Source organism: Homalodisca vitripennis, chromosome X, assembly GCF_021130785.1.
Source record: "Homalodisca vitripennis isolate AUS2020 chromosome X, UT_GWSS_2.1, whole genome shotgun sequence".
Classification (NCBI taxonomy): domain Eukaryota; kingdom Metazoa; phylum Arthropoda; class Insecta; order Hemiptera; family Cicadellidae; genus Homalodisca; species Homalodisca vitripennis.
The window spans coordinates 10972543-11000478 of NC_060215.1; the positions used below are offsets into that span (position 1 = coordinate 10972543).

The 27936-nt window shown below is 33.3% G+C and overlaps 1 protein-coding gene and 1 long non-coding RNA gene across 2 annotated transcripts in view; both read right to left on the reverse strand.

Moving 5' to 3' along the window:
- LOC124369356 overlaps positions 1-16443 on the reverse strand; it is a 29298-nt gene extending 12855 nt beyond the window's left edge. The window contains exons 1-7 of the mRNA XM_046827333.1: positions 16416-16443; positions 13305-13486; positions 10649-10708; positions 8171-8265; positions 3250-3395; positions 1539-1798; positions 100-153 (exon numbers count right to left, since the gene is read on the reverse strand). Of these exons, the coding sequence (XP_046683289.1) occupies positions 100-153; positions 1539-1798; positions 3250-3395; positions 8171-8265; positions 10649-10708; positions 13305-13486; positions 16416-16443 (825 nt within the window). The remainder of the gene's footprint in view (positions 1-99; positions 154-1538; positions 1799-3249; positions 3396-8170; positions 8266-10648; positions 10709-13304; positions 13487-16415) is intronic.
- A 189-nt stretch (positions 16444-16632) lies between these two features.
- Positions 16633-27555, reverse strand: LOC124368619. Its single transcript, XR_006922972.1, has 3 exons — positions 27477-27555; positions 19578-19643; positions 16633-16690 (listed from the first exon to the last, which is right to left on the reverse strand). It is a non-coding gene; the product is annotated as an uncharacterized LOC124368619 (long non-coding RNA).
- Between the last annotated feature and the right edge of the window lie 381 nt (positions 27556-27936).

Here is a 27936-nt window from a genome sequence, read left to right on the forward strand (position 1 = left end):
GAAGTATTACAGTAATTGAATTTGTGTGGCTTGGATGGGATGATTTCATTTTTAAGCATTCTAAAGAAGTTTATAATACTTTGCCAAGTAAGTTTTTACCTTAAGTCTCCTTTGGTGTCTATGCTGAAATCTCAGATCTGACGTGCAGTCCACCTGCAAAAATTTAAATAGTCTTGTACTGAGATAATTATACAGAAAAAGCATTCAAAATTCTTAGGCCCAACCTGAATGTGAATAAGGGGTGTAATGGAAATATGAAATATTCAGTTTGAAACACAAATCTATACTGGAATAGTTTATTATTATTCTAATATTTTTCATGGTTCTTTATAAATCAAGGATAAATGTGTAATACTGAAACGTAAGCCAGTACCGTACACTAAACGTAACAGTACCATCTCAAGACTATAACAGGGCGTGGAATTGGGTCCCATATTGGAGGTCCAATTGGGTGTCACATTTAAAGAGGCCAAATAAAATTAACATATCCAATCTTAAACATGCCATAAATTATTATTTTGCTCATAATGTTTTATACCAAAACAAATTATAGGCTAATAAAAACAGATGCCTCATAGTCATGAATAAAACTTCTACAAACTGTATTATAAATTAATTTAAAAAATGATCATATATACATATATATATATATATATATATATATATATATATATATATATATATATATATATATATATATGTATGTATAATCTTGAATATTTGTTAAATGTTCAGGATACTTATTACTGGAGTAATAGGCCTTGTATTCAATATTATTAAATTTTGTAAAGGTTTATTGTAAAGATTGAAAAGGCTTATTTCTAACACATAAAATAGTGTTTTCTTGACAAATTGGAAATATGTTTCTATTTCTAGTAATTATATTTATGGAGGCTGACTGATTCAAAAGCAACATGTTTATGTACATACCGTTAAATACTTTAACTTTAAATATATAATGTGAGGGTAGTATGAGAAAAGTATCGGTAAATAAAAAAAATGTTGTAGGTACCTAGTGTCTTTTAGCTAAATTTGATTGAAATCATTATATATTTAGTGTGTGTCAAATCAAACATTGTCTGAGGGGCCTGACTCTGAGGCTTAGGGTTGGCAACACTTAAACGGTGGGTGTGACTTTATAAGGAGCAGTATATTGAAAAACTTTTTCTAAAAATATATACATATTCATAAATTATAATAAATATCCACTACGTAACAAGTACACCACCAAGCTCCCTAGTAAATGTACATGGTTTTAGCACAAATATTTTTGAAAAGTGGAACAGAAGTTGATGGTAAATTCAAGTACACTACAGAAGTTAAGTTTGGGGGCCAAACGCCGCCAGTGTTGTGAAAAGCATTTAATTTGTTCCTAAGACCTGCTCTTCGCACAGTTCTTTTTCTAATTTTAGAACAATAATTAGATTTACAGGAAGACTTCTTCCTGATAGTTATGGGATTTGATCAGTAATAATTTTGCTTCTTAAGTCGCTTATTAGTTAGCAGGTGAAGTGGCTATCAGAAAATGACACAATTACCTTTTGACAGTATTGTCGACACAACTGTAATCCGCAACGGATGTGTACAGATTCTCTGTCTGGAAACTTGAATGCGGGGAAAGACGTGGCTTGAACTGTGAACTGATAGCCATTCTGTCTGCGGGAAAGTTCCTGGGACTTGTGGAGCCTGGGCACTAACACCTCATCCACTGGGCAGCCTGCTGGGTCGACCAGAGCCTGAGAAGTCTCTCCCAGACCATCGTGGGCCAGGCAGTCCACTACCTGCCCACTGATGTTCTCTAACAATCACATTACAAAGCATAATCAGCAGTCAATCAACAAATTCAAACATTTGGCTTTACAAAGTCTGTTGAAAATCAATTTACTTTTGACCACCATTAACAAATTCAAGCCTGCAACTTCGTTAAAAAAGCGAAATAAATCAAAATGCATCTAATTGTAATTCTACTATTCCATTATGAACTTTGGCATGTTATTAGGGAACAAAAATAATAATTGTACAAAATAATTGTAATTTGTGAACAGACATTAAATATAAAATAATTAAATACTGATACTAGTTTTAAAATACACAGAATTCAGTAAACGTGGACACTAAATAAAAAGAAATAATTTATAAATAATTTGTATGACAATAAAGACATATAACTTAATCCTCATTGTATTTAACATTTCATAACATCCTGCATAAAATAAAAAATTGAAAATTAAAAGTTCTACAAAGAATTCTTTACACATAGAAGGATGTACTATTACTGTAGTACAGTTAAAAAGTCTTTAAATTAAAAAAAAGTGCTAGGCTATTATATTAAAAATTTTGGGGTATTGAAATAAAATGTTTAAAAAATGGATTTTGTTTTGTCAGTTTTGTATTATCTTGTCCTTGTATCCTCAATATCCTTCTTGGAAAATCATTAATTACAAAAGGGTTCATTTTAGAAAAACATTTGAAAATCAATTGTTTACATTGTATAATAATAATATTTAATAAATTTAATTGTTTTTACATTCTCAAAACCATCAACATGATGTTTTAGGAGGCTTGCTGACAGCTGTCACTATGTCATAAATGATTATTTATTGCAGATTCGTAATCGGTGACTCCCAACACTTAAAATGTGTAGACATCATAAATATTTTTACTTAAAGACTGGTCATTGTTAAATTAATTTCTGACCTCAGATTTATGATTAGCAACTCAGGAATATGTCTTAAAAAGGATTATACCTATAGTTTATACATTTCCCAAAATTTTGCCTTATAGGTATGGGAATATAGAGGGAGGTAAAATGCACAAAATTAACAGAGTAGAATAATTGCTTACAGTTTATTTTGTTAAATTTGATTTTCAAACTATATAAAACTTTGAATGTTGGGCAAAAACAACTTTTTTTGTACACCAGTGTAAATTTTAAGAGATATAGTTTTATATAATAAAACATTAGGCATTCAAATATATTTTTATGTAGCCATCAATATAACTCATTCAGTATAGTTATTAGGTATACTAACAGTCAAGGAGTTCCTGGACTGGAGAAGCCAATAGAACACTACTGGACTTATTATCTACATTGATTTAAAACCTATTTAAATCTTGTTATCTTGACTCAACACTGTACTAAATGTATATGTGAATAAAGAATGATTTGATTTGATTACTTTGCCTTATTGCAATGTTCATTCAGTCATAGAGTATAAAAACATACAGGCTACAGTAATTGTTTTATACCTGGCAACCAAGTTTTGACAAGAATAGTTGTGTGCTCTCCTACACTGACAGTGTTGAGTTGATGTGGATTTGACATGGCTGAGCCTTGAATCTCTAGCCAAGCTTTTGGCTTAGGTTCATCCTCCTCCTGCATCATTCGCCCACTCCTGAACAATGTTATGATTGATTAGTATAAAGAATACTTTACCTTTGGATTTGCCATAAGGTCTGATAGTCTGGACCTATCAGTCACACAGACTTAATATTAGAACCCTGAGAAAAACCTTGATAGAGCGAAAATAAAAAAGGAAAAGCCTTCAACAGCACTTACCGTTTTAAAAATGTGTTGTATATAGGCCTATAAGGTGTATGGATGTGTACATACATAATAATATTTGGTGTTATAGCCTTCCTTTTGAGGCACTAGTGGTTGAATGAGCTGAAAGGAACCCATCAACGAATCAGTTCATAATGAGTCAATTGGTATATCTAGTACTTTGACTCACTACAGGCCTAATCAGTTGTTTAGATGATAGCCTATAGTGGAAATGAACTTACAGTAATCTAGATCAACACAGAAGCTAATCTATTCAAGCAATACCAAGTAGTTTGAAAATCAGGAAAAAACAATAAATTAACACCAAAATTTCCAAGAAAATTGCACAATGTCATACAAGACCAAAATAACAGAGAAAAACAATGAATAAACTTCACCATACAAAAAAATAAAAAAATTAGGACATACTTCACTTCATTTTATTTCTTACAGGTAGAAACTGTGGCCAAAATTATGAAAACTAGTGAGGGTAACGTATAAATCTTAAATTACCCTATAACGCTGTTGGTATACCTATTCTACCCACTCAAATTCCCTGCCCTTTTTCGGTGACCTCCACCCTGCTTCCATTTGAGTACATAGTACTAGTACTAGTCATTGTATCCCCACACCCCTTGTCATGTCTTTAATAGAATTTTTAACCCTCTCCCTCACCATAATAAGTTGGGGGTTATAAAACCCCCTTAAAGGGAAAGTTGGGTGGTAAAATTTACATTGTATTTTTAATATTGCTCATAGGAAAACACCTGTGAAAAAAAATGTTATCATAGGAATTGCGATAACCTGCAGCCATATTTATACTTTGTCATTGGTAGAGACAATACAATATATACATAAGATACAACTATATTATTAATCATTAATAAGTTATTAGTTTTTAATACAAACAGTAAAGCGTAATAAATAACATGTAATAGTGAGGTGGCCTGGTGATCACCCTTTTTTATTTTGAATGTTAACCGTCATCCCCTCCTCTTACAGTTAAAAAGAAACCTCAAATCCTCCTGGTTTCCTTGATGAATGGACTTATTGAGATTCAATTTAAAAAATGTTAATAATTTTTGTGTAATAGCCTATAGTTTTTTTGTCTAGGAATGTAAGTATAGGTACTCGGGGGCGCCATTTAAAGAAATTGTTAAAAGTTGTTTTAGATAGTTTTATGAAGAGTGGTTAAAGTAACTATTATCGAAAATTACGAACTTTGTTAACTAAGCATAGTTTATAGCGGGCTAGATTGGTCTGGTTCAATTACTCCACCGATCGTTGACCCAACCATTAGTAAATTATTATTGCTTAATATAATTTAATTCATGGTCCAATTACTGTATGTAGACTCTATGGAGAAGAGGAGGAATCAGCAGAGCATATTTGGTTAGATTGTCCTGCCATCTTAGAAACTATGAAAAGATTCCTGGGAGCATATCTCCTCAGTCCCAAGGAAATCAGAGAACAGGAGCCCTCATATCTGATCGGCTTTTGCAAAAGCCTTGGACTTTGAGGACACAAAATTAAAGTAAGGGAGGCGCAAAGGTCCTTTTAGGACTAAGCGCGGGGACAAACTGTCCTTTTTTCCCTCAGGAAGGAAAAAAATGTTCCAATTATACACCATTGATTGTTGGCCCACCAAACCTATACCAGTAAATAAAAACTATAAGGTTCGTTGGGGCCAACAACCCTATTTGTACAATTTACAGAAATGAAACAATTAGGGTCGTTGGACCAACGAGCCAGAGGAGTAATCGAACTTCTATGTTTTTAAAGTGGGCCAACGACCCTCAGTACAAATTACAATTCTTCCAGGAGGGTCGTTAGGCCAACGACCCGGCTACATTATACCTACATAACACTGACCTTTAACTTTATTCTCAAGACTAACTTAGCTATCATAGAAAGAAATTTAGAAATGTCTTCTTACCTCAATACACTTTAAACTTCTCATGAGCACTAGGCTTTTACCGATCACAAATATAGATATACTGGCCATTCTGACTTCAGAAAAATTCTGAGTCCCTAAAATAACACTAAACACTACACAATAAAAACTTCATGGTCATTCTCAAATATAAATTGTAATTCATCATAAATAATATCAACAAATTATGAAATAATTTTGATAGATTGCTTTTATCACAGTATTTTTACACTTTTTTGGATTTGTCTGACCAATTTTTGTCACTACCAACAAGTGATGTGATGATGAAACCTTTTGTCAATAAATACAAACACTACGGTATGTCCATCCTATTGTGCCTTTTGCATTGTTTAGATCCTCTTCAAACTGAATGCCTGCATTTTTATATTAACCGAACACTTTTTACTCTCTATTTGTATAAAATCTGTAACCTATATGCTATGCTTCTCTTCTAAAGCTGTTTTTATCTTTACTGAATTTAGCTTTAACACTATCGAGAGTTGCATTTGTTTATAAATCAAACAACACAATCAAACCGCACAACACTTCTTTTGAAAATACTGTATATGAAATTTTGAACCAGTAGATGTCAGGGTCATGTGGGATGGGAATAGGCTAACTAAAAATTTTTTGCCTGCCTGCTTGTTCGGTCATCTCAATTTAACCGATTAGTCGATTATTTTTACAACAACTAGTTATATTAGTACCATGAAGACAAATTTTTCTACTCAGTTATAATTTAGTTAATTGAACAGACTTGGTCTCTACTTGAATTAATTTTTGATCCTGAACGGTTATTTTAAATTAATCTTAAGTCTTAAGTATACAGATATTATCTGGTCATACCAGAAAGTTTCCGAGGGGTTTTTATTGCGGGGGGTTAAAGAACTTGTGGTTCTTTTCTGTAGTGTTATGTCTATGCCATGAGAAAAAATAGAAAGTAATCTTTATCAGCAGACTAAGTTGATCAGGTGGTTTACTTTACGCAAGAGATTATCTAGCCATACTAGGAAATTACCGGGGGTTTAATGTTACCGTGGGTTAAAAGAACACGCGTTTCTTTTCTTGAGGAGAGTTATGTTTGTGCTATGAGAATAAATGTACAGTAATCTCTATCAGCATAATAAGTTGATCAATGGATTTAATTAATTCAGGAGATTATCTTTCCACAACAGAGATATTCCGAGAGCTTGTGTCTCTTATGAGAATAAGTAAACCGGGGGACTGGTATTTCGAAAGGACTCGTGCATTAAAGAGATGTTTATGAGGTGTTGAATTTAACGGGAGGATGTCAAGCTTTTACTGAGGAATACATCTACGGGGGTTATATTGAGTTAGAAGTTTTAATATTTTGTTGCATGTGATCTAGTTAAGAAGGAAATTTTGCGAAAGAAACTTAGGAAACTATGTAAAGACAACCTAATAACAATAACATTAAGTCAATCGGGCCATTTAGTAAGATTCCTTTTGTGTCTACCGTGGACGGAATTTCTTTTTACTCCTTGCGTTAAAGTATTCCAGCAGGACTACAATCATAGACACATTACATCCAGATAACAGTGTCCTGCGCATGCGCTGTCTCTACGCTGTTTTATGAGTTGTCACATGTCAGCTGCAGTCATTAGAAATGTATCATGTTAGTTCGAGGGCTAGTGAACACATCCACACACAGATGGCTCTCACACTTTCACCGCAGTCAGCCGCACGCGACCGTGTTAGGTAATGTAGCACATACTACAGGTGAATCCACCTTGCAGTCGAGACTACTGCACCATCATTCCATTTCAGTTCTAGCATTCCACTCCAAAGACGTATATATTTTCATTGTTTGATTTCATTTATTGAAATAATAAGAACATCCAACTATATAGATCATTTTTGGTATAAAATTATGTAAGCTGAAGATTGATTAGGGAGTTCTTAAAAATTAAGTAATTATCGTGTTTGAGCAAAAGTAATAATAGGCCTAGTAGAATTTCACAGTCCGAATAATTAGAGGATGTGTCCATTTCATGAGTATCGGTGAATCTGAAGAATGTAAAATAGTTAGATCCCAGTGGCTATACTGATCCTTAATATAAATATCAGGTAATATATAATTTATATGGTTCTAAAATAAAAACGTAACGGATGTGCTAATTGAAACTTTGGATTGAATGCAAAAATCTTCAACTATGCTCTTAGTAATATCATTAATATGTTTAAAGCACTGAGTTTTCACAGTTTTCTGATCAAAATGATAAAGTTTTTGTATAACATTAAAAACCTATGAATTTGAATTATGATAAGAAAATGGTATTTTCCTTCATAAAATCGAGTTCCTATAACTACCTAGGATTATTCTTGAACTTCAAATATTTGCTTCCACCTTGCTATTGTGCTCGGTAGGATTACAATGTTACTATATGCTCCACAGCATACACACCACTTAAAGGTTTCTGGCACTGACTCCTGACAATGCCAAAATAACATACTAATGCCATAAAAATTAATATTTCTGATCATCCTATTTCATCACTTTTTGCGAAAAGGAAATATATTATTCACATAAAAAATAATCCTGGATGAAGAGAGATTAAATGCTAGAAAGGTTTCTAAATACTATACGCCCTCTAAAGTAAAGTAGGAGGGGAATTAATGGACTTGAATTACGAATATAATGCTAAAATCAATAAACAGAAGTGCTTGCTCACCGTGACTTGGGCTTCTCGATGTTAATGGCATGAGATTGCAGCACCATCTTATCTTCTGACAGGACGCAGGAGACGGGCATTACGGGGTCCGAAACCTACAAAACATACGATTACTGTTTCTGAACACTGAGGGAGGGCGTAGAAAATACACACAACACATTCAAAAACCTACAAAACACACGAGTACTGTGTCTAAAGACTGGGGGAGGGCGTAGAAAATCAGGATACGAAAACATCGGAAGCAAGTGGAACCAGATTACAAAAACAATCATTTAATAGATTTCAATAAAACAATAGATCTTGTAAATGCTATCCAAGGCTAATAAAAGAAATAACCAAGAAAGAAAATAACTCCAACAAGAAGACAATGTCATATTACTGAAAACAACTAGTAGAGTATGAAAAAGAAGTTACATTAATTGTTATTTGATATATTAATCGTTGATTGGTTAACTTTCGCCAATCGCGATACATCTCCGTCCCCTCAATTTACCTGTACAATCGGATGGTTATTTCGGTAGTTCGGTTCAACATCTCTTTACTGAAGGTAACTCTCTACAAGAAGGCCGAAATATTTCAAGATTGTAATTCTGTCAACATATTTTTAATACAGTGTGAACCTGAAAATTTAGAAGACAGTAACTTAGATTTTATGTATTGTGTTTGCTTTTTTCTTTATCTAACTTCCATTCGCTTTGGTATGTTACAAATATATTCTTTTTATTAACCTATTGCATTGCACATTAGTTTGAACATTAGTTTGATTTTTAACTGGCTTAAAGCTAACAAACTATCCTTAAATATTTCCAAAACATCCATACTTAATTTTCACTTTATTAGAAACTTTAGAGAACAACTTGAAATAACTTTTTACCAAAGTAAACTTACTTCTACAAAAAATTGTAAATTTCTTGGTGTTACTTTAGATGACAATCTTAGATGGGAAAATCACATCAGTCAGTTAAATGGGAAACTAAATTCAGCATGTTATGCTATTCGTAAAATTAGAGACTTGACTGACTATTAGAACAGCAAAAACTATTTATTTTGGCTATTTCGAATCTGTGTTGAGATATGGAATTGTTTCCTGGGGAAGTTCACCATTTATTGAACAGGTTTTTAAAACTCAAAAGAGAGCAATCCGAATTCTAGGAAATTTGAAATTTAATCAATCATGTAGAGGACATTTTTTTAATCTTCAAATTTTAACAGTAAGAAGTATTTACATAATGGAAGTTTTAACTCACACATATAAAAGAATACAGTCCAATCCCTTTATCTCCCATCATAACTACACAACACGTAATAGTTATTCTCTACCTGTTCCTATACACAGAACAACCCATTTTAAAACATCTTTCTCTTACAATAGTCAGCATTTTTTTTAACAAATTACCTTTAGCATGGAGAGAGATTCCTACATTAAAGGCTTTCAAAAAACTATTAAAGAATACATGCTTCAAACTGAAATTTATACTTTTGACGATTTTCGTCCGAATTCACCAGAAAATAATTAAGATGTGAAATATCATACCACCTAGTATTAGCTATATGTTACTTGTGTTGTAGTTAGTATTTTTTTTTTTTTTATAATTGTTATTTAGTATTTAGTGTTATTATTTCTTGACGAGCCTTATAACATTGTAATGTTCTATTAGGCTAATAAATCATTTCATTTCATTTCATTGCCTTCGGATAAACAAACCTACATCTATTATCTCGACTACAGCCGTTCTCCTCAGTGGATTATACCCTAGATTAGCATCTATAAATCCAAGTTAAAACCAATAGCCACACGAATACCTTGAGTAGAGTTCGAGAATGCAAACAATGTTAATCACAATTAACCTGTGAAAACACCTGTTGATCATAATTAATTATGATGACTAGGCTAAGAGCATGACAACACCGTGGAGCCAAAATTATGCAAACCCTTGCGTTGTATAATTTTCAACGACTTTTGACTAAGATAATTGTTATTACAGAGATATTAAAAGAAATTGATAAATTAATTGGATGGCATTTGCAGATATTTAGTAATATTCACCAAAAACCAAAATGGTGAAGCAGGCAAAGAAACACAGTCGAGGAATACTATGCAGCAAGAAAGCGTAGGCCGAATGACCCCAGATGTTCACAGGGGCATAGTTATAGACAATTATGACTTTTTGTAGTCAAGTGAACCCAGTGAACGAGAGCTTTAAACGATGTCCGGCCATTCCAGAGAGCGAAACTCTAATGGAAAAATGTTCGTACCTTCTAGGCTTGAAACAATTTTGACTAATAATAACAATATAAGCCTCAAATTCTTGGCTTTTCCATTACATTTTGCAATGGTCAATATTTTGCACGCATTTCATTGTCTGCCAACTTTGAAGATCATATTTTTGTAAAATGCTTTCACACCAAATTTATTTTGTTATATATTAAAACTGATATGTATCGAAACACTATGAGATAAGCCATCAAACGTCTTACCTGCTGAAGGTGTTTGGCCATCTGAATTTCGACGACGACGCTGTAGAGAAGACCACCATCCTGAAAATAATAATTCTTAATCGTACTATTAATAAACCTTTACTAAAATTTAATTAAATATAGAAATTTTATTTGATGTACACTTTTTTATATTTTTGTTTTGACTTAAATTAGAATGTTTCCGTTGTACCTAGATTAGGTTTCCATCATAATGTTTGGACTCGTTCATTCTCCAGCCCTATGTATAAGGTGCCACATGTTCGTGTAAAATAATTTCGTATTTCTCAAGTAAAGGTTAAATTTAACCAAATCTCATCACAACCTAAGATAAGGCTTCAACCATGTTGATTTCTTTGTATCCTTTTACAATGTTATGCTAGTTTTCCCGAAACGTTGGTGACGAAGGTTGAATTAAACCTGTGACTATGAAATTAGAGTCTATTTTTCAATTTACTTGTACTTGTTAATTAATAAAGATTGTTTCCCTCTCCAATATGCTCTCTAATAGCTTTTGAATTTGTAAAATATCCTAGTGAACTCGATACAGGGAAATTAACAATTTATGTTGCCTCATGGTTTGTTCACACTTATAAAAGGCCTATACCCCAATTTCATGAGTCATCTCATTAGCGATTAAAGTCAAACCCTAATTTTAGTAAATGCTAAAACAGCAAATATGAACGTTGTAGTTATTTATTATATATGGCCTTAGAATACTGACTTTATCAGTTCAAAGGTTTAATAGCTTTAATTGAAATCTCCGAAACTACTCGACCAAGTCCCGTAAAATATTGTATGACATTGTTTTTCTCAGATTACAGGGTGAAAACACACTTGCCTTTAAATTTAGTTATTAAAACTTGAAGTACTGCCTCAAGGCAGAAGTATCTTCAGCTGATAACTACGTATCACAGGACTTTTAGTTATGTTGTTTGAAAGGGAATGCTCTTGTTTAAATAAAAAAAAATCAAATGAAGTTTATTTCCACAAAAAAAATGAACACCACCACCCACCACAGAGTGTTAAAAACTCAAGTAATTTCAGGGTCAAGGTTTTAGGCGTCTAGCTCCCCCCCTGGGAAAGATATAAGAAACAATGGTAAAGCTTCTTAAGACTCTTTGCTATCCCATTAAGTGGAAAGGTAATTTCTCTACCCATCTTCTTCCGTCGACCCCCAGAAAAATGGGGCGCAGGGAGTAAAATTCAACGGAATCACTTAATTTTCAAGTAGGTTTCTAGTACTTACATACTGATCAATATACTTTCCTGATATTTAAGAAATGAAATTATTAAGCTATGACCAACCGTGTAATTTCACTTATGAGTTGTTTTGTAACGAATCAACTATACAATAAAATACAATATACTTTTATTGTTAGAAACAATTTTAACAATGCATAGCATGCGTCACATAATAATAATTGTATATACATTAAAATAATAAAAAGTCTTTTGCTAACGATTTAATTTTTAAAATATATTAAACAATATCGATTTTAGTCAACAATAAAAGTTGTCAAGCAGTAAAATTAATATATAATAAAAAATAACTTTGGATGTCAACGCCCCTGTACTACCGCACATTGAAGCCAGTGAGATGGTCCATGAATTCACCAACTGTATAAAAAGAATGAGACACTAAAAAGTGTCGCAATGTACTTTTGAACCGATTTAGATCATTTATTGATTTTATTTCTTCAGGGAGGCCATTTAGAAACTTTATGGTGGCTTGAAAAGGAAGTTGCTCGAAACTTCTCAATCTATGCTCAGCAGGTCTGAGATTTTCGCGATACCTTGTGTCGTAGTTGTGAATGTCACGACTTCGAACCATTTGGCTCTTAAACCGACAATGTACAGTAGTCTCCAGTATATACAAACATGGCAATGTTAGAATTTGAGCTCCATAAATTCCTACACGATTCTCTAAACTTTAATTTAGCAATAATTCTGATAGCTCTCTTCTGCAGGACAAATAGTCTGTGGAAGTCGCTATTTGAACAGCCACCCCCACAATATTATACCGTAAGATAAATGTGGGTGGACCAAACCGTAATATGCAATTTTCATTATTTGATCTGAACAGTATTCGGCAAGACCTCTCAAGAGATAAATATTACTTGATAGTTTCGCACAAACACTGTCCACGTGGTTCCTCCAAGTCAACCCTCTATCGAGGTGTATTCCCAGGAGTTTCGTACAGTCAACTTCATCCAGGACCTTCTCGTCCAACATCACAGCAGGTCTGTACTGAAATAGTGCAGTGCTTCCACCAAAAACCATGTAATTTGTTTTCGAACAATTAAGTTTCAAGTTTATGTTTTCAAAGTATTGGGTACATACATTTAATTCTTCGTAAGCTTGAATTTCAACTTGAAATTTTGATTTGCATGTGAAAGAGAGACTCGTGTCATCTGCATATTGGACTATGTGTCCTTTATGAATCTTTGAATTCAAATTGTTTACATACACCAGGAACAAAACTGGTCCGAGGATGGATCCCTGAGGGATCCCATATCTAAGACTGGTTGTACGTGAAAATGAATTTTGAACTATACACTTTTTGTGAAACATGTTTCCTTACTTGTTTAGTTCCTTATTTTTGTGACTTGGCTGGTCTTATTTTGTGTAAAACTGAAGTACATATTACAGTACTTACTGCGTTGGGCGTGATACGGACTCCACAGCCCGATGCGGCAAGGTGCAGGGTGATGGTGTTGTCGCGCGAGCCAAGCGCTCGGCACTCCAAGGGAAACCCCCGAGCGTATACCACGCCCTGAAACTCTTCCTCCAGAGTGATTGTGACGTTGATGCTCGCTATGGAGCACTCTGTATTCACATCTGGAAATTATCCGTTAAATACGGCACATTTTAATATTTAGAGTAGAATTTAACTGGAATTATTCCGGTCTGAAAACATCTAAATCAATGAATTGATAAGCTTTGGGCCCAAAATACACAAATGAATAAAGGCATTTCGTTTAAAATTAAAACATTTCTTCTAATTTCTTCTAAAATTTCTGTAAAATTAAATGTTTGTTATAACAAGGTCAAGTAGTGTAACTAAAATGTTGTGACTAGAGTTCGAGTTACTAAACCATAAATGACCATGGATTGTATATATATATATATATAAGTGTTGTGTAAATTAACTCCATTTACTTCAAAAATAAAAAATCTCGAATCTTGCTGCTGTTGAAAACTTCAATTATTTTATTTTCTAAATTACAAAAAATTAATCAAATAATCGCAAAATCTGTTACACAGAAAAGTATAAAAATGTTTATTAAAAATCTACTCAACAAAGTTTACCACAACACATTCCTTATCTTTAATTGTTTTCTCAATCGAACAATGTGAATGATTTCTCTTATTAATTCCTTAAATATTTGCATCGTCTAAATATTGTAAATATATATTCTTTAATGAGCTGTGTTTCTTACTCGACTATGTTAAAATAAATCTTATTTTATCAATCATTCTAAATTCATATTTATATTTTTTTATTCGTTTAACTTCTTATATTCTTTAAATCTGAATTTACGTACTGTGTTTAGTTCTTCTAAGTATTCCATTCATTAGAAATGTAAAGAATTATAATAAAACTTAACATTTTTATTTTATTTTTTAAATTGAATACATTAATTACACTTTTCACAACATTTAAATTTTAGATGCATCTAAGACCTTAATATGATGTGACATATTATTGATGAAGCGAGACAGAACATCCGTTTCACCATTAATCCAAGTTCTTGTTCACGTTTTCCAAACAATTAATACAGTAGGTATGTAATATTTATGAGATCGGGCGATGGGGTTATGGGTATTTAGTCCCATTTACAATCGAAAACTAAATTCGCCAATGGCTTTAGTTGTGGTTACAGTTTTAAGAATTTCACTAATCCCCGTCGGTCGGTGAAACGCCCCATGAGAAAGTAAATAACGTCAGATGTCATAAAGATATTATTTCCTCACATTGTTTACATGCTAAGTTTCCCTTTCATAAGTGAATTCGGGAAACATTCCAGTGGTTTCATAAGCACCGCATTGTTATTTCCACACGATTCTTTTTTCCTTCAGATATATTTTTCACTATGTGAGTTTCATTTGTTGCATATATTATATTGTTTCAATCGTTGTTATGAATCATTGAACTATTCATTATTATTTGTAACGTATGCCTTCCACATTGTGTTATACCTTGCTCGACATGCTTTGTTCCTAATTTTGTTACCGTATTGTAAAATTGTGTATAACACCAGACCCAATAGTATTAATTGCCTAACGATCACAACATCGTAGGATAATTACTTATCACGAAACGATTTGTTAAAGTTAGCTGAAAGTAATGAAATGAATATAGTACTAATAAATTAAGACCTAAGGAAAACGGTTCTTTTGTGGTATAAAAATAAATAAAACGGAATATATTTCCTATTACCTTTATATTTGAAATGACAACCTAGATAACTAGCTTGTCAAGACCTATGAGAAATATATTAATTTAAAATTTTTAATTAAAAAGGATCACTAGTTTTTGTTTTAATTGATACCGTACGTAAGATGACAATCAATATTAACTTTATTTGCCTTACAACGGTATAAAGAACTGTATTTACGGTTTAAAGAAAATAATCATATTATAATTATTGTTGATTATTTGAAATGGAAGTGTACTTATACTTAAATGAACCGGTTTCCTTAGTAATATATTAGAAGATATCTGTAAATAAATTACGATATTTAATACACGTAATTTAGTATTGTCCTACTAGAAATATGAAAAATATGCTTGTGTACGATTGACGTGTTCAAATATTATCATAGTCACATGTCTGTTGGAACTTTATATTAAACTATTACTTTTGTCAGACAAAAAATACAATTAAAATGTGCGGTAAGATCGCATGGTAGTTTCCTTTAACTTTTCGTAAAATCTAGACTGAGTTTGTTCAAACATTACAGACTTTTAATTTTTCTTTCTAGTTGTGATAAAATCAAATCATGTCTTTATATGAATTCGTAAAACTCAGTAATAACAGGATATATATCGTAACTGGAACATACAAGAGTGTTATACGTTGTATATTTAACTTCCCGAAGTGATTTCAAATTTGACTGTCTCAAACTTAAAAATGTTTCTTTTCAAACACCTGTAGTACAACATATATTTCGAATATTTGGACTGAATTTTAAAAATTGTAAGATGCAATATGTTTTGTAATATCGTCTTGTGAAGTATTGCTGGAAAGCTTATTTAATTTTGTAAATGTATTTGTTTAATCGAGCGTAAAGGAAAGTATAGGGCATTCTAAAAGTATTTGCACTATAAAAGTCTTAGAATTGTAATGCATAAATAATTTAGAAAATATTTTGAACTCAATCTCAGATATTTAAATAGTTCTAATGGTGTTCTGAACAACAGTAATTTACATCTGAAAATATTGTGATTGGAATCTATAATAATTATTAGAGTACACAATCTGTTGTTGAACGGACACTGTTTCATTATTAAGTGGTTTATTTTGTACGGTTAAATGAGGATTACATTTCCCAACTGTCAATACTAATCCGTTCTTCTATTATTGAGTTATTGATTTTTTCCGAGGTCAATCATTGGTATTGTCATCAAACTTCGGGTCTTCTTGTTAGACCACACCAAATCATTAAAACTTTTGTGTAGGTTTGTATACATTATCATACATTCTTTCAGCCATTTGTGGTCATACCCTCCAAAAACTTTACCCTGCTACGTGATATGCAGTACACGGAGGGATGTGTCCTTTCGCCGCCATCAGTGTGGGGCAGCTGGACGCACTGATGGTCTGGGCATTAGTAGATAAGATAAGATAGGAACGTAACCGACCCTCATTCTTGTAAAACAAGGTTAATTATACTCCTGCAGAATATAAAACTTCATTTATAATGATTAAACTGTGATGGTTCGTAAAATATTCTTAGGTAATAATGTATCCCATACTTGCCTACAATGTTGTTGTGTGTCTTGTTGAGTTGCCGTTTGCCCGCTGCAAAGTTGAGATTCTGCAACACTCAGGATATTTCAAATTCGATTGAACTTAGTATTTTCTAATAATATATCCAGCACACATATTTTTGAATCTTATGTGTACACAACACTATTTTATGTTTTTATAATAAATAAATGAGAAGAATGAAAAGTGTAAACCAGAATGGAAACATTGTATTTGCCAAAATGTACAAGTGTTTGTTTGTGTTTGGTTGTTATTTATAAACATAACACTTAGGATTTAGTAAACACTTAGGATAAACATATGACGAATACCCCGCTGTACTTAGACCTTTAAGCTTGATTCCAAAGTGATATGCAAGTGATATGTTTTTCCGGATGGGTAAGGTTGGTTGGTGGTAGGGGCCGCCTCCTGTCAAGATCCTATTAGTAGGGATAGTGAGATCTGTATTTCAGTCACGTTATCTGGGAGAAGGGGAGGCTAGGTCTATTGCAGCCTCTTCTAGTCAAAGCGAGTAGTGCTAGGTACTCCCTCATTTCTAGGTTAGCAACAGCCTCCAATAGTTATCCTCTGTAGACTAGACCTGTCAAATAACCCTTTCATCCCAATATATCCTTATTTATGAATAGTAATGTGCCGCTCCTGGACATCCAATGCATACAATACACTATTTGTAATACGTCTAATTACTTGAAAGTACATTAAAGTGCAAATAAATAAAATACATTTTAATAAAATATAGGGTGGTTATAAATTATTGTACACATTTTAAGATTGAATAAATAAATAACCAATCAACTTAAAAACATGGAAATTGTTTTATTAAATAGCAAATTTAAAACAGTTTTATTACCAATGAAGGACAAAAAGATTACTGTTACTCATACTTTTACAAGGAAACTAAACTAATTCCACGTGCTCTCCGAGGTTTGCACGCAAAGTTTGTAGTCTAAATTCAACCTCACACCATGTGTTTCTGAGCATTGCTGGAGTTATGCTTCCAATAACCTCTCGAACTCTATTCTTGAGTTCCTAAATATCTTGAACTTTTTTGGCGAAGACTCTGTCCTTGAAATAGCCCCACAAAAAAAGTCTAAGGGTGTAATGTCTGGGGAACGTGGAGGCCAAGGAATTGGACCATCCCGTCCAATCCAACGATCAGGAAAACGTGTCATTTAGGTAGTCACGTACTATCTTACCCCAGTGTGGAGGGGCACCATCTTGCTGCCAGTAAACATTTGGTTGTCTATGCTCAATTTGCGGTATTGCAAAAAGTTGAAGCATGTCGAGGTATACCTCTTTAGTGACTGTCGGTTCTGCGAAGAAAAGGGTCCTATCACTTCATCTATAGCCAATGCACACCAAACGTTTATTTTAGGGCTGTCTCTTTCTTGTTCTCGAACATTATGAGGATTTTCAGTACCCCAAATCCTACAATTGTGTCTATTCACCTTACCAGAAACATGAAAGTTTGCTTCATCAGAAAAAATTACTTTTTTCAAGAAATTGCTTTCTCCAATGTTTATTGTTTGTTCTTCGAGGTCAAGTAATCTACCAGCAAAATCGTAGCGTCGAGGTTTATCGTTAGGTTTTAGTTCATGTAATAACTGAATTTTGTTGATGGAGCTTAAGGTGTTTGTGCAAAATTTTTAAGACTGTTGATCGAGGTAATCCTAATTCCAAACTTGCACGCCGAGTGGACTTGCCAGGGCTCCTCGTAAACAATTCTCTTACTTGATCAACAATAGCTTCAGAAACTGGAGGTCTACCAGCACCTTTTCTATGTTGGACACTTCCCGTCTGTTCAAACTGCCTATACCAGCGTTTTATAGAATTGTTACTCGGAGGATTGCGGCCATACTCTAAACGAAACCTTCTTTGAACAGTTATTACAGATCTGCTTTGATGAAACCAAAGAACACACCTTGCTTTTTCTTGCACACTAGCCATTTTGATACTGAGGTTAGTTTAGTGTTTGTTTAGTCAACTGTAATTAACAGCTGGTGTGGAAAGATCCATTGTTGACCAGCTGACTATGTCACAACACAAGTCATTAAGAAGAATCATACCTTACACTCACAGTTTAAGTAACATTTTTACTTTATTTTTTATAACTACTTTTTATAATTATTGTAATGTGTACAATTATTAATTTTCAGTCAGTATATATAAAACTGTTTTAAATTCACAATTTAATAAAACAATTCCCATGTTTTTAAGTTGATTGGTTATTTATTTATTCAATCTTAAAATGTGTACAATAATTTATAACCACCCTGTATAATTAGTCCATGCAAGCCTGCTAATACTGTAAAGTCATAATGCTATATTTATTATTGTTGCTTCAGTATGTGTGTATAATATTGTGTATAACTCTTATTTATTGACCACACAGCTATGTAAATATATAAATCTTTCCTATGTATCTATATAAATGTATGTATATAAGTGTGCGTGTGTGTATGTATGTATGTATGTATATTGCCTAAGTATCTATATAAATTAGAGTTGAAGGGAAGTTAAATTAATTTATATTATCATATAAAAAATTAAATAATTCGAGGCTCACTAACAAATCGTCCTAAAATTACTCTATCGGTCATTTCAGTTTATATTCATATTACAGAATATCTTTTAAACCTTCGATTTCACAATGTATTAAACTGAGCATGGTGCGATACTTCAGTGTCGTCGGTGTTATTTCACTAGTTTGTAGCTAGAATTTCGTCCGCTATGAAAGCGAGCGTCAATCTGTAATATTTACTAAAAATGCAGTTATTGTTTTAATATTAAATTTTGTATTGATATTGAAGTAGTAATAATATTAATAAAATTTTCAAGAAATGCAATAAAAAAGATGTACTTCGTTATGGAACTCGTTGTTAACTTCCAAAAAATAGATAATCGGTCATATAAATATAACTGTGGTGCTGACTTACCATATCGAAGACTAGAAGAGATACCACCAGTAGCCCGCACGATGCCAACACACTACCAGTAGCCATCTGGAAATACACAAGAATGTTAACACACGATTGTATCGTACAGAAGACCACAGACGTAAGTTGGTACATTCGGTTTTCGCGGTTTTTTTTGTATTTGTTAAAATTTATTTCACCGGCAATTGTAACATTTAAGTACAACACAGATGATTACGGAAACAACATTTAGCCGTACAAAGTTACAACAATACGACTTTGAATATTTCAAAACAAATAATCTAAATTCTCTTGATTTTAAGCAATATCTTGTAATGCGTGAAACAAAAAGGTAAGCTGACATTTTAAAATATATTTTTTTAATTAGAAGAGTATCTCCCATTTATTTTATTTAATTAAAAATAGGTACAATTCAGTTAAATCAAATCCACGGTGCTATTATCAACCGTTTTAACACTTAACTTGTTTGACACTATGTATTATCCCTTAGCAACCTGACACTGTGAATCCAGCAATCGTGTAAGAACTTAACTTGTATAACACTGTGTACTATCCCTTAGCAAGCTGACACTGTGAATATAGCAATCGTGTGAGAACTTAACATGTATAAAACTGTGTACTATCCCTTAGCAAGCTGACACTGTGAATACAGCAATCGTGTGAGAACTTAACTTGTGTAACACTGAGTATTATCCCTTAGCAAGCTGACACTGTGAATACAGCAATTGTGTGAGCACTTAACTTGTATAACACTGTGTACTATCCCTTAGCAAGCTGACACTGTGAATACAGCAATCGTGTGAGAACTTAACTTGTGTAACACTGAGTATTATCCCTTAGCAAGCTGACACTGTGAATACAGCAATTGTGTGAGAACTTAACTTGTGTAACACTGAGTATTATCCCTTAGCAAGTTGACACTGTGAATACAGCAATTGTGTGAGAACTTAACATGTATAAAACTGTGTACTATCCCTTAGCAAGCTGACACTGTGAATACAGCAATCTTGTGAGAACTTAACTTGTATAACACTGTGTACTATCCCTTAGCAAGCTGACACTGTGAATACAGCAATTTTGTGAGCACTTAAGTTGTATAACACTGTGTACTATCCCTTAGCAAGCTGACACTGTGAATACAGCAATCGTGTAAGAACTTAACTTGTATAACACTGTGTACTATCCCTTAGCAAGCTGACACTGTGAATATAGCAATAATCGTGTAAGAACTTAACTTGTATAACACTGTGTACTATCCCTTAGCAAGCTGACACTGTGAATATAGCAATCGTGTGAGAACTTAACTTGTATAACACTGTGTACTATCCCTTAGCAAGCTGACACTGTGAATACAGCAATCGTGTGAGAACTTAACTTGTGTAACACTGAGTGTTATCCCTTAGCAAGTTGACACTGTGAGTACAGCAATTGTGTGAGCACTTAACTTGTATAACACTGTGTACTATCCCTTAGCAAGCTGACACTGTGAATACAGCAATTGTGTGAGCACTTAACTTGTATAACACTGTGTACTATCCCTTAGCAAGCTGACACTGTGAATACAGCAATTGTGTGAGCACTTAAGTTGTATAGCACTGTGTACTATCCCTTAGCAAGCTGACACTGTGAATACAGCAATCGTGTAAGAACTTAACTTGTATAACACTGTGTACTATCCCTTAGCAAGCTGACACTGTGAATATAGCAATCGTGTGAGAACTTAACATGTATAAAACTGTGTATTATCCCTTAGCAAGCTGACACTGTGAATACAGCAATCGTGTGAGAACTTAACTTGTGTAACACTGTGTACTATCCCTTAGCAAGCTGACACTGTGAATATAGCAATCGTGTAAGAACTTAACTTGTATAACACTGTGTACTATCCCTTAGCAAGCTGACACTGTGAATACAGCAATTGTGTGAGCACTTAACTTGTATAACACTGTGTACTATCCCTTAGCAAGCTGACACTGTGAATATAGCAATTGTGTGAGCACTTAACTTGTATAACACTGTGTACTATCCCTTAGCAAGCTGACACTGTGAATATAGCAATTCGTGTAAGAACTTAACTTGTATAACACTGTGTACTATCCCTTAGCAAGCTGACACTGTGAATATAGCAATCGTGTAAGAACTTAACTTGTATAACACTGTGTACTATCCCTTAGCAAGCTGACACTGTGAATATAGCAATCGTGTGAGAACTTAACATGTATAAAACTGTGTACTATCCCTTAGCAAGCTGACACTGTGAATACAGCAATCGTGTGAGAACTTAACTTGTGTAACACTGAGTATTATCCCTTAGCAAGCTGACACTGTGAATATAGCAATCGTGTAAGAACTTAACTTGTATAACACTGTGTACTATCCCTTAGCAAGCTGACACTGTGAATATAGCAATCGTGTGAGAACTTAACTTGTGTAACACTGTGTACTATCCCTTAGCAAGCTGACACTGTGAATATAGCAATCGTGTAAGAACTTAACTTGTATAACACTGTGTACTATCCCTTAGCAAGCTGACACTGTGAATACAGCAATCGTGTAAGAACTTAACTTGTATAACACTGTGTACTATCCCTTAGCAAGCTGACAATGTGAATATAGCAATCGTGTAAGAACTTAACTTGTGTAACACTGAGTGTTATCCCTTAGCAAGCTGACACTGTGAATACAGCAATCGTGTAAGAACTTAAGTTGTATAACACTGTGTACTATCCCTTAGCAAGCTGACACTGTGAATATAGCAATTGTGTGAGCACTTAACTTGTATAACACTGTGTACTATCCCTTAGCAAGCTGACACTGTGAATACAGCAATTGTGTGAGCACTTAACTTGTATAACACTGTGTACTATCCCTTAGCAAGCTGACACTGTGAATATAGCAATCGTGTAAGAACTTAACTTGTATAACACTGTGTACTATCCCTTAGCAAGCTGACACTGTGAATATAGCAATCGTGTAAGAACTTAACTTGTATAACACTGTGTACTATCCCTTAGCAAGCTGACACTGTGAATATAGCAATCGTGTAAGAACTTAACTTGTATAACACTGTGTACTATCCCTTAGCAAGCTGACACTGTGAATATAGCAATCGTGTAAGAACTTAACTTGTATAACACTGTGTACTATCCCTTAGCAAGCTGACACTGTGAATATAGCAATTGTGTGAGGTTGTATTACACGAGAATGGTGTTTGTTCAGAAATGAAGTTGAGTTGTAGTAATATACTAGTCCAAAACAGAGATGTTGGCTTACGCTAGACTATTTGTAGAAATTCATTTCAGGTCAAGTATTACTCTTAAATAAAGAAAACAATCGTGAATTCGGAAGTGCAATAACGAATGCTGATGGGTCCAGTTCCGCGTGAGGAAGGAAGAGGTAGACGGACGATATTGCTCGTGAGGGGAACGAACCGAGCAATCTGATGAGAAAATGAAAGCGGTGCGAGTTGCGAGTGTGTGAATAGAAGCACCACAAAAGTACAATAACAGTACGGTAACCGTGGTCGCGGCGCGGAGCGCTCTAGCGGGACAGTTAACTGTCGTAGCCGCGGTCTGGCACGGGCGGCCTCGGTTTGTAACTGGATCACTTGCATCCTCAGGAGCAGAGTATTGGCGGTGCAACAATCGGGCTTGTGTTGTAGATCGCCATGCTAAGGGTTTAACATACCTTTTGAATGTTGGACTTGTTGAACACAAATCCGGCTGAAGTCTCCAGTTTATTTATCAGGCGTATTGCATAGCTTAAATATTAATATTATTTCAATTAATCGTGAATATTTTTCATTCATAAGATTTATGTTCACTTTACTCCTAGCCATATAACATTTACCGTTTTACATCTTGTTCCGACAAAACAGATTAATATAAAATTTTTATTTGTTTCGTTTGGGATTTGTTTTGCTATACAATATTGAGTATTTCGCAAATTTCTTTATCCGTTTTGTCTATATAAAAAACAATCAATAATACCCCAGGAAATAAAAATTTCTTCTCTACAACTGTAAATAATACAACATAAAAAATAAGAATATTATATTTATTTTGTAATTTAACTTTGGGTACCAGTTTTAACTCTGGTTGCTTACCGTTTCGCTGCTAATTTGTAGGTTATAAAATATAATAACTACCCGTAATTCATATTAACACATATTTCTACCTATACAAGCATAATGGTGTCGAGGCAACACGCTCATGGCTAAAAATAAACAAAAAAATAAAGTCTACGTACTACAAGGACAAATTTTCCGTAGGCTTTGTGAGCCACGATGATCAAACTCGAAACAACGAATCTACACACATACAACAATCCACAATTTTATAATATTAGGTAATCACGTTGCGATGACAACATTATAAAAATATAATTTATGTGTACAGCGCAAATGTACATTTAGGTCTAAAACAGTACAGGCTCATCTTCTTCTCCTAAGTAAAACAAATAAATAAAAAAGGTTGTGGATAAAAAAATAACATGTTCTCTCCATGTTTACAGGGCAGAAAACTTGTACAGAAAATAAAAAAAACGCATTCATACATGTTATATGTATTCGAAAAGAAATACAAGTATTTTCCTTATGTATACCATTCTTTAAATCTGTTAATCCTTTATACTAATGTATAAGCCTACTCTTACATGTCATACATAATCATGCAAAGGATACAAAAGTACAACATTATTATAAAGGTGCTGTGCTATGCTATCATTTTTAAAATGTTAATTGTTACTTCATATAATCACATTTTCATTTGAATAGGAAAACACTGAGTATCCTACTTACAGAAAATCATTCTGTCTCGCGATTCTTATCTTGATACAGTATTGTAATATCACATTATTATAGAGTATAGGTAACATTGTAATTGATAATAAATTATGTATGTATAACGATAGTTTTATCTCTGATCATATTTCTCTTAGCTTGTTACACTCTAAAGCAACTGTCAAACGCGTAAATAAATATTAAATCAGAGTTAAGCTAACATTTGACAGAGACTGAGAGTGTTGATTTTCAGTCACTTTATCTACTTGTCTGGCGACGATATAACTATTACTTATGTGTCAGGTAGTGCATTTAAAAAGTGAAAAGCTAGTAAAAATATGATCTGAAAAACCTTCATTATTTTATTAATTATATTCTTATTATTTAATCGTTTCATGTTTTTAACCTTTTTGATACCCTCCAATTTCAACCTCCGCCAAAGTTAGTGCGCCTGACAATCGATTTATTTCTTAGGAAAAAATGTCTATCGATTTTAATGAAACTCAGATTGTGTGTTTATACGGTGCACATTTGATCTTGGCCCCTCGAGTATCATGGTTTCCTAGTCCTACCGAACCATTTTATATGCGAGTACAGGTTGGTTCCAACTGTAAGTTTGCCTTTTAAAGTAACGATACAAATGTATAACTGTGACAAAGTTTTATCTCATTTCAGGTATAAAATAATATAATATGTTATGCATTTATGTTTCGTAGAAAAGGTCTGAAATGTTACAACGTGCTGATGGTTTCATTATCCTTATCTATATCACGCATCTGTTAGTGAAACTATTTAAAATTATTTCTTTCTATCAACCATTGATAGAGCTGTATTAGAACCCAAAAATTAAAAATGATTTGTTATTGTATAATTTATTTCTTGGAGCAAATAGAAACTAAATGACTTCATCACAAAGAGCAATGCTTAGACCATGTATTTCATAAGACTTAACAATGTGTTAGGACATTAAACAGTAAGTACCTGAAGCCTTTAAGAAATTTGATTTCCTTCTATAAAACACGTGTAAGTTCTTTTTCTGGACACAGAACAACACATCACGAGGGTTAGTCAAAATTAAACGCAACTAAGAATGACGAATGGACATTAAACTTGGGGTTTCATATTATATAAAAAATATATTTTCTCGAATAGGACAGTACCGGTAATGGCACAATGTTCTATAAAAATAGGGGGAAATATGTAAGGTTAGCTTATATTGTGTTTGATTATTTTGCCTTAGCTAGTTTGTTTATATCAAATATCTAGATGAGTGACCATGGAAATAACGCAACGTAAATCATTACTCGTTAGTAAAGTTACTTAGATATATGCTAATTAAGAATAAAATAATGGGTAAACCCTAATTATTACTCATAGTAAGTAATACCTAGTTATATCCTACTTACTTGCCTAAAGGCTACTAATGTTTACTAGTGCTCGTAGAGTACTTGTTATTCAAGAGAAACTTTAACGCCTGTGTTTAATGATTCATTAGTGAAGTGTCCACCTTGCTTTTGTTTCTTTTGTTATTGTAAATTCGAATTTAGTTTTACAGTTTTAGTAATAAATAAAAAATACTATCGCACCTTAAGATTAATAAACGAGAGCTAGTAATAAACTAAATATATTGTGAGAGTATTTTTGCAAGGATGTGTTTACGTAGTTACTGCATATGGAAGAAGTGAAAATTTTCATTTATTTTATAAACGTGACGTAGTCAATTTGATGCAATTCATTAAAACCTGCAAAATATTATATCTAAATAAGAAGCGACTATAAATGTTACACCATTTATGATATGTATAGCTATTTAATTTAGTTACGCTTAAAATGTGGTTTATAGATTACATTGTTTCTTAAAATTTTTTTTATTTAAACACACTTTCCGTATTATTAAGACAACTCATAGTTATGGAGTGATCAGTTGTGTCACTCGCCTATAACAGCATATTTCAGATACTTCCGTAATGAAATTCTCTTTAATACGTTGTAAAAACAAAGAACATACAGAAATCTGCAAACTTTTGCAAACCCATTTTGAAATTCCCTTCACTAACATGCATTTTAATGACAAAACATGAGGTGCGTAAAGAAGTATGAGTACTTTGATATTTGAAAACATAGAAACGAACATAAAAAAATAGATATAACCTAAAAACACTGATTAGCGATGGGAGCAACTGATAAAGTAAAGTCAGATATAACGTAAATGAGTAAAACATACTGCGAGAAGTGACAATGTATTCCATGAAGTACGATTTCAAAGTTAGAATCAAGACAAAGGCGTTACTCTATTTACTACATAGTTTACATACTACAACTGATAAAGTAAAGTCAGATATAACGTAAATGAGTAAAACATACTGCGAGAAGTGACAATGTATTCCATGAAGGACGATTTCAAAGTTAGAATCAAGACAAAGGCGTTACTCTATTTACTACATAGTTTACATACTACAACTGATAAAGTAAAGTCAGATATAACGTAAATGAGTAAAACATACTGCGAGAAGTGACAATGTATTCCATGAAGTACGATTTCAAAGTTAGAATCAAGACAAAGGCGTTACTCTATTTACTACATAGTTTACATACTACAACTGATAAAGTAAAGTCAGATATAACGTAAATGAGTAAAACATACTGCGAGAAGTGACAATGTATTCCATGAAGGACGATTTCAAAGTTAGAATCAAGACAAAGGCGTTACTCTATTTACTACATAGTTTTAAAATTGTCTATGTAAAGATTTAAATATGAATATTTAAACACAAGTTGTGAATATAGAATATTGTGGCATTTTGGAGTAAACACAACATAAAATACAACAATTAATTAATTTTAGTTAGGCTGTATTTTGTGTTGTAGTTCTAAGTGCAAACTTCAGCTTACGGACAACTTGGGAGGACCAAATTGCTATTTTGGTGTATTCCGTGGATGTCGGAATCACTGGAAGGCTTACGAGGCACTAGAGAATGACACTGCGTTAGCGGTATTAATTTAAACAAATAAATAATTTCAGTGCGTACTGAGTATAAAAATATAGAAAATCGCCCTGTCGGCTCTACACTATAGATGACACACACTGAGGTGATACATGTGATTACGAGTACACTGACCGTAGTGTGGTGAGCGTCGAGTGGAGCGAGCGGACGGACTGACTGAGTAGCGGAGCGGCTAGCGGCTACGGCGTGCGCCTGGCGGCTAGCGGGACCATGCCAGGGTACCGCTCGCTCCGGGACCCTGCACTTTACTGGTGGCCCACATACGGCGTTCCCTGCTCCGCTCGCTCACACAAACACGCTCATTTCTTACAATAGAATCTTTTAGTTCGGTATTATATCGTAAGAATCTGATTTTTGTCTAAATTCAAACTTTTTATTGTGTTCTAAGTCAACTTAGGTAACCTGTACTGTGTACTACTCAGAATAATGTGAAAACTCACATTGGAGTAATGCCAGATGAATATATGTTTGATTCTATAAAACCATGAAATGTACGCCTACCACTGGCAAAAATATTAATTTTAAAATTGTACAGACAAAGATATGATTTCACTAATCCGAAAATAACATTCTG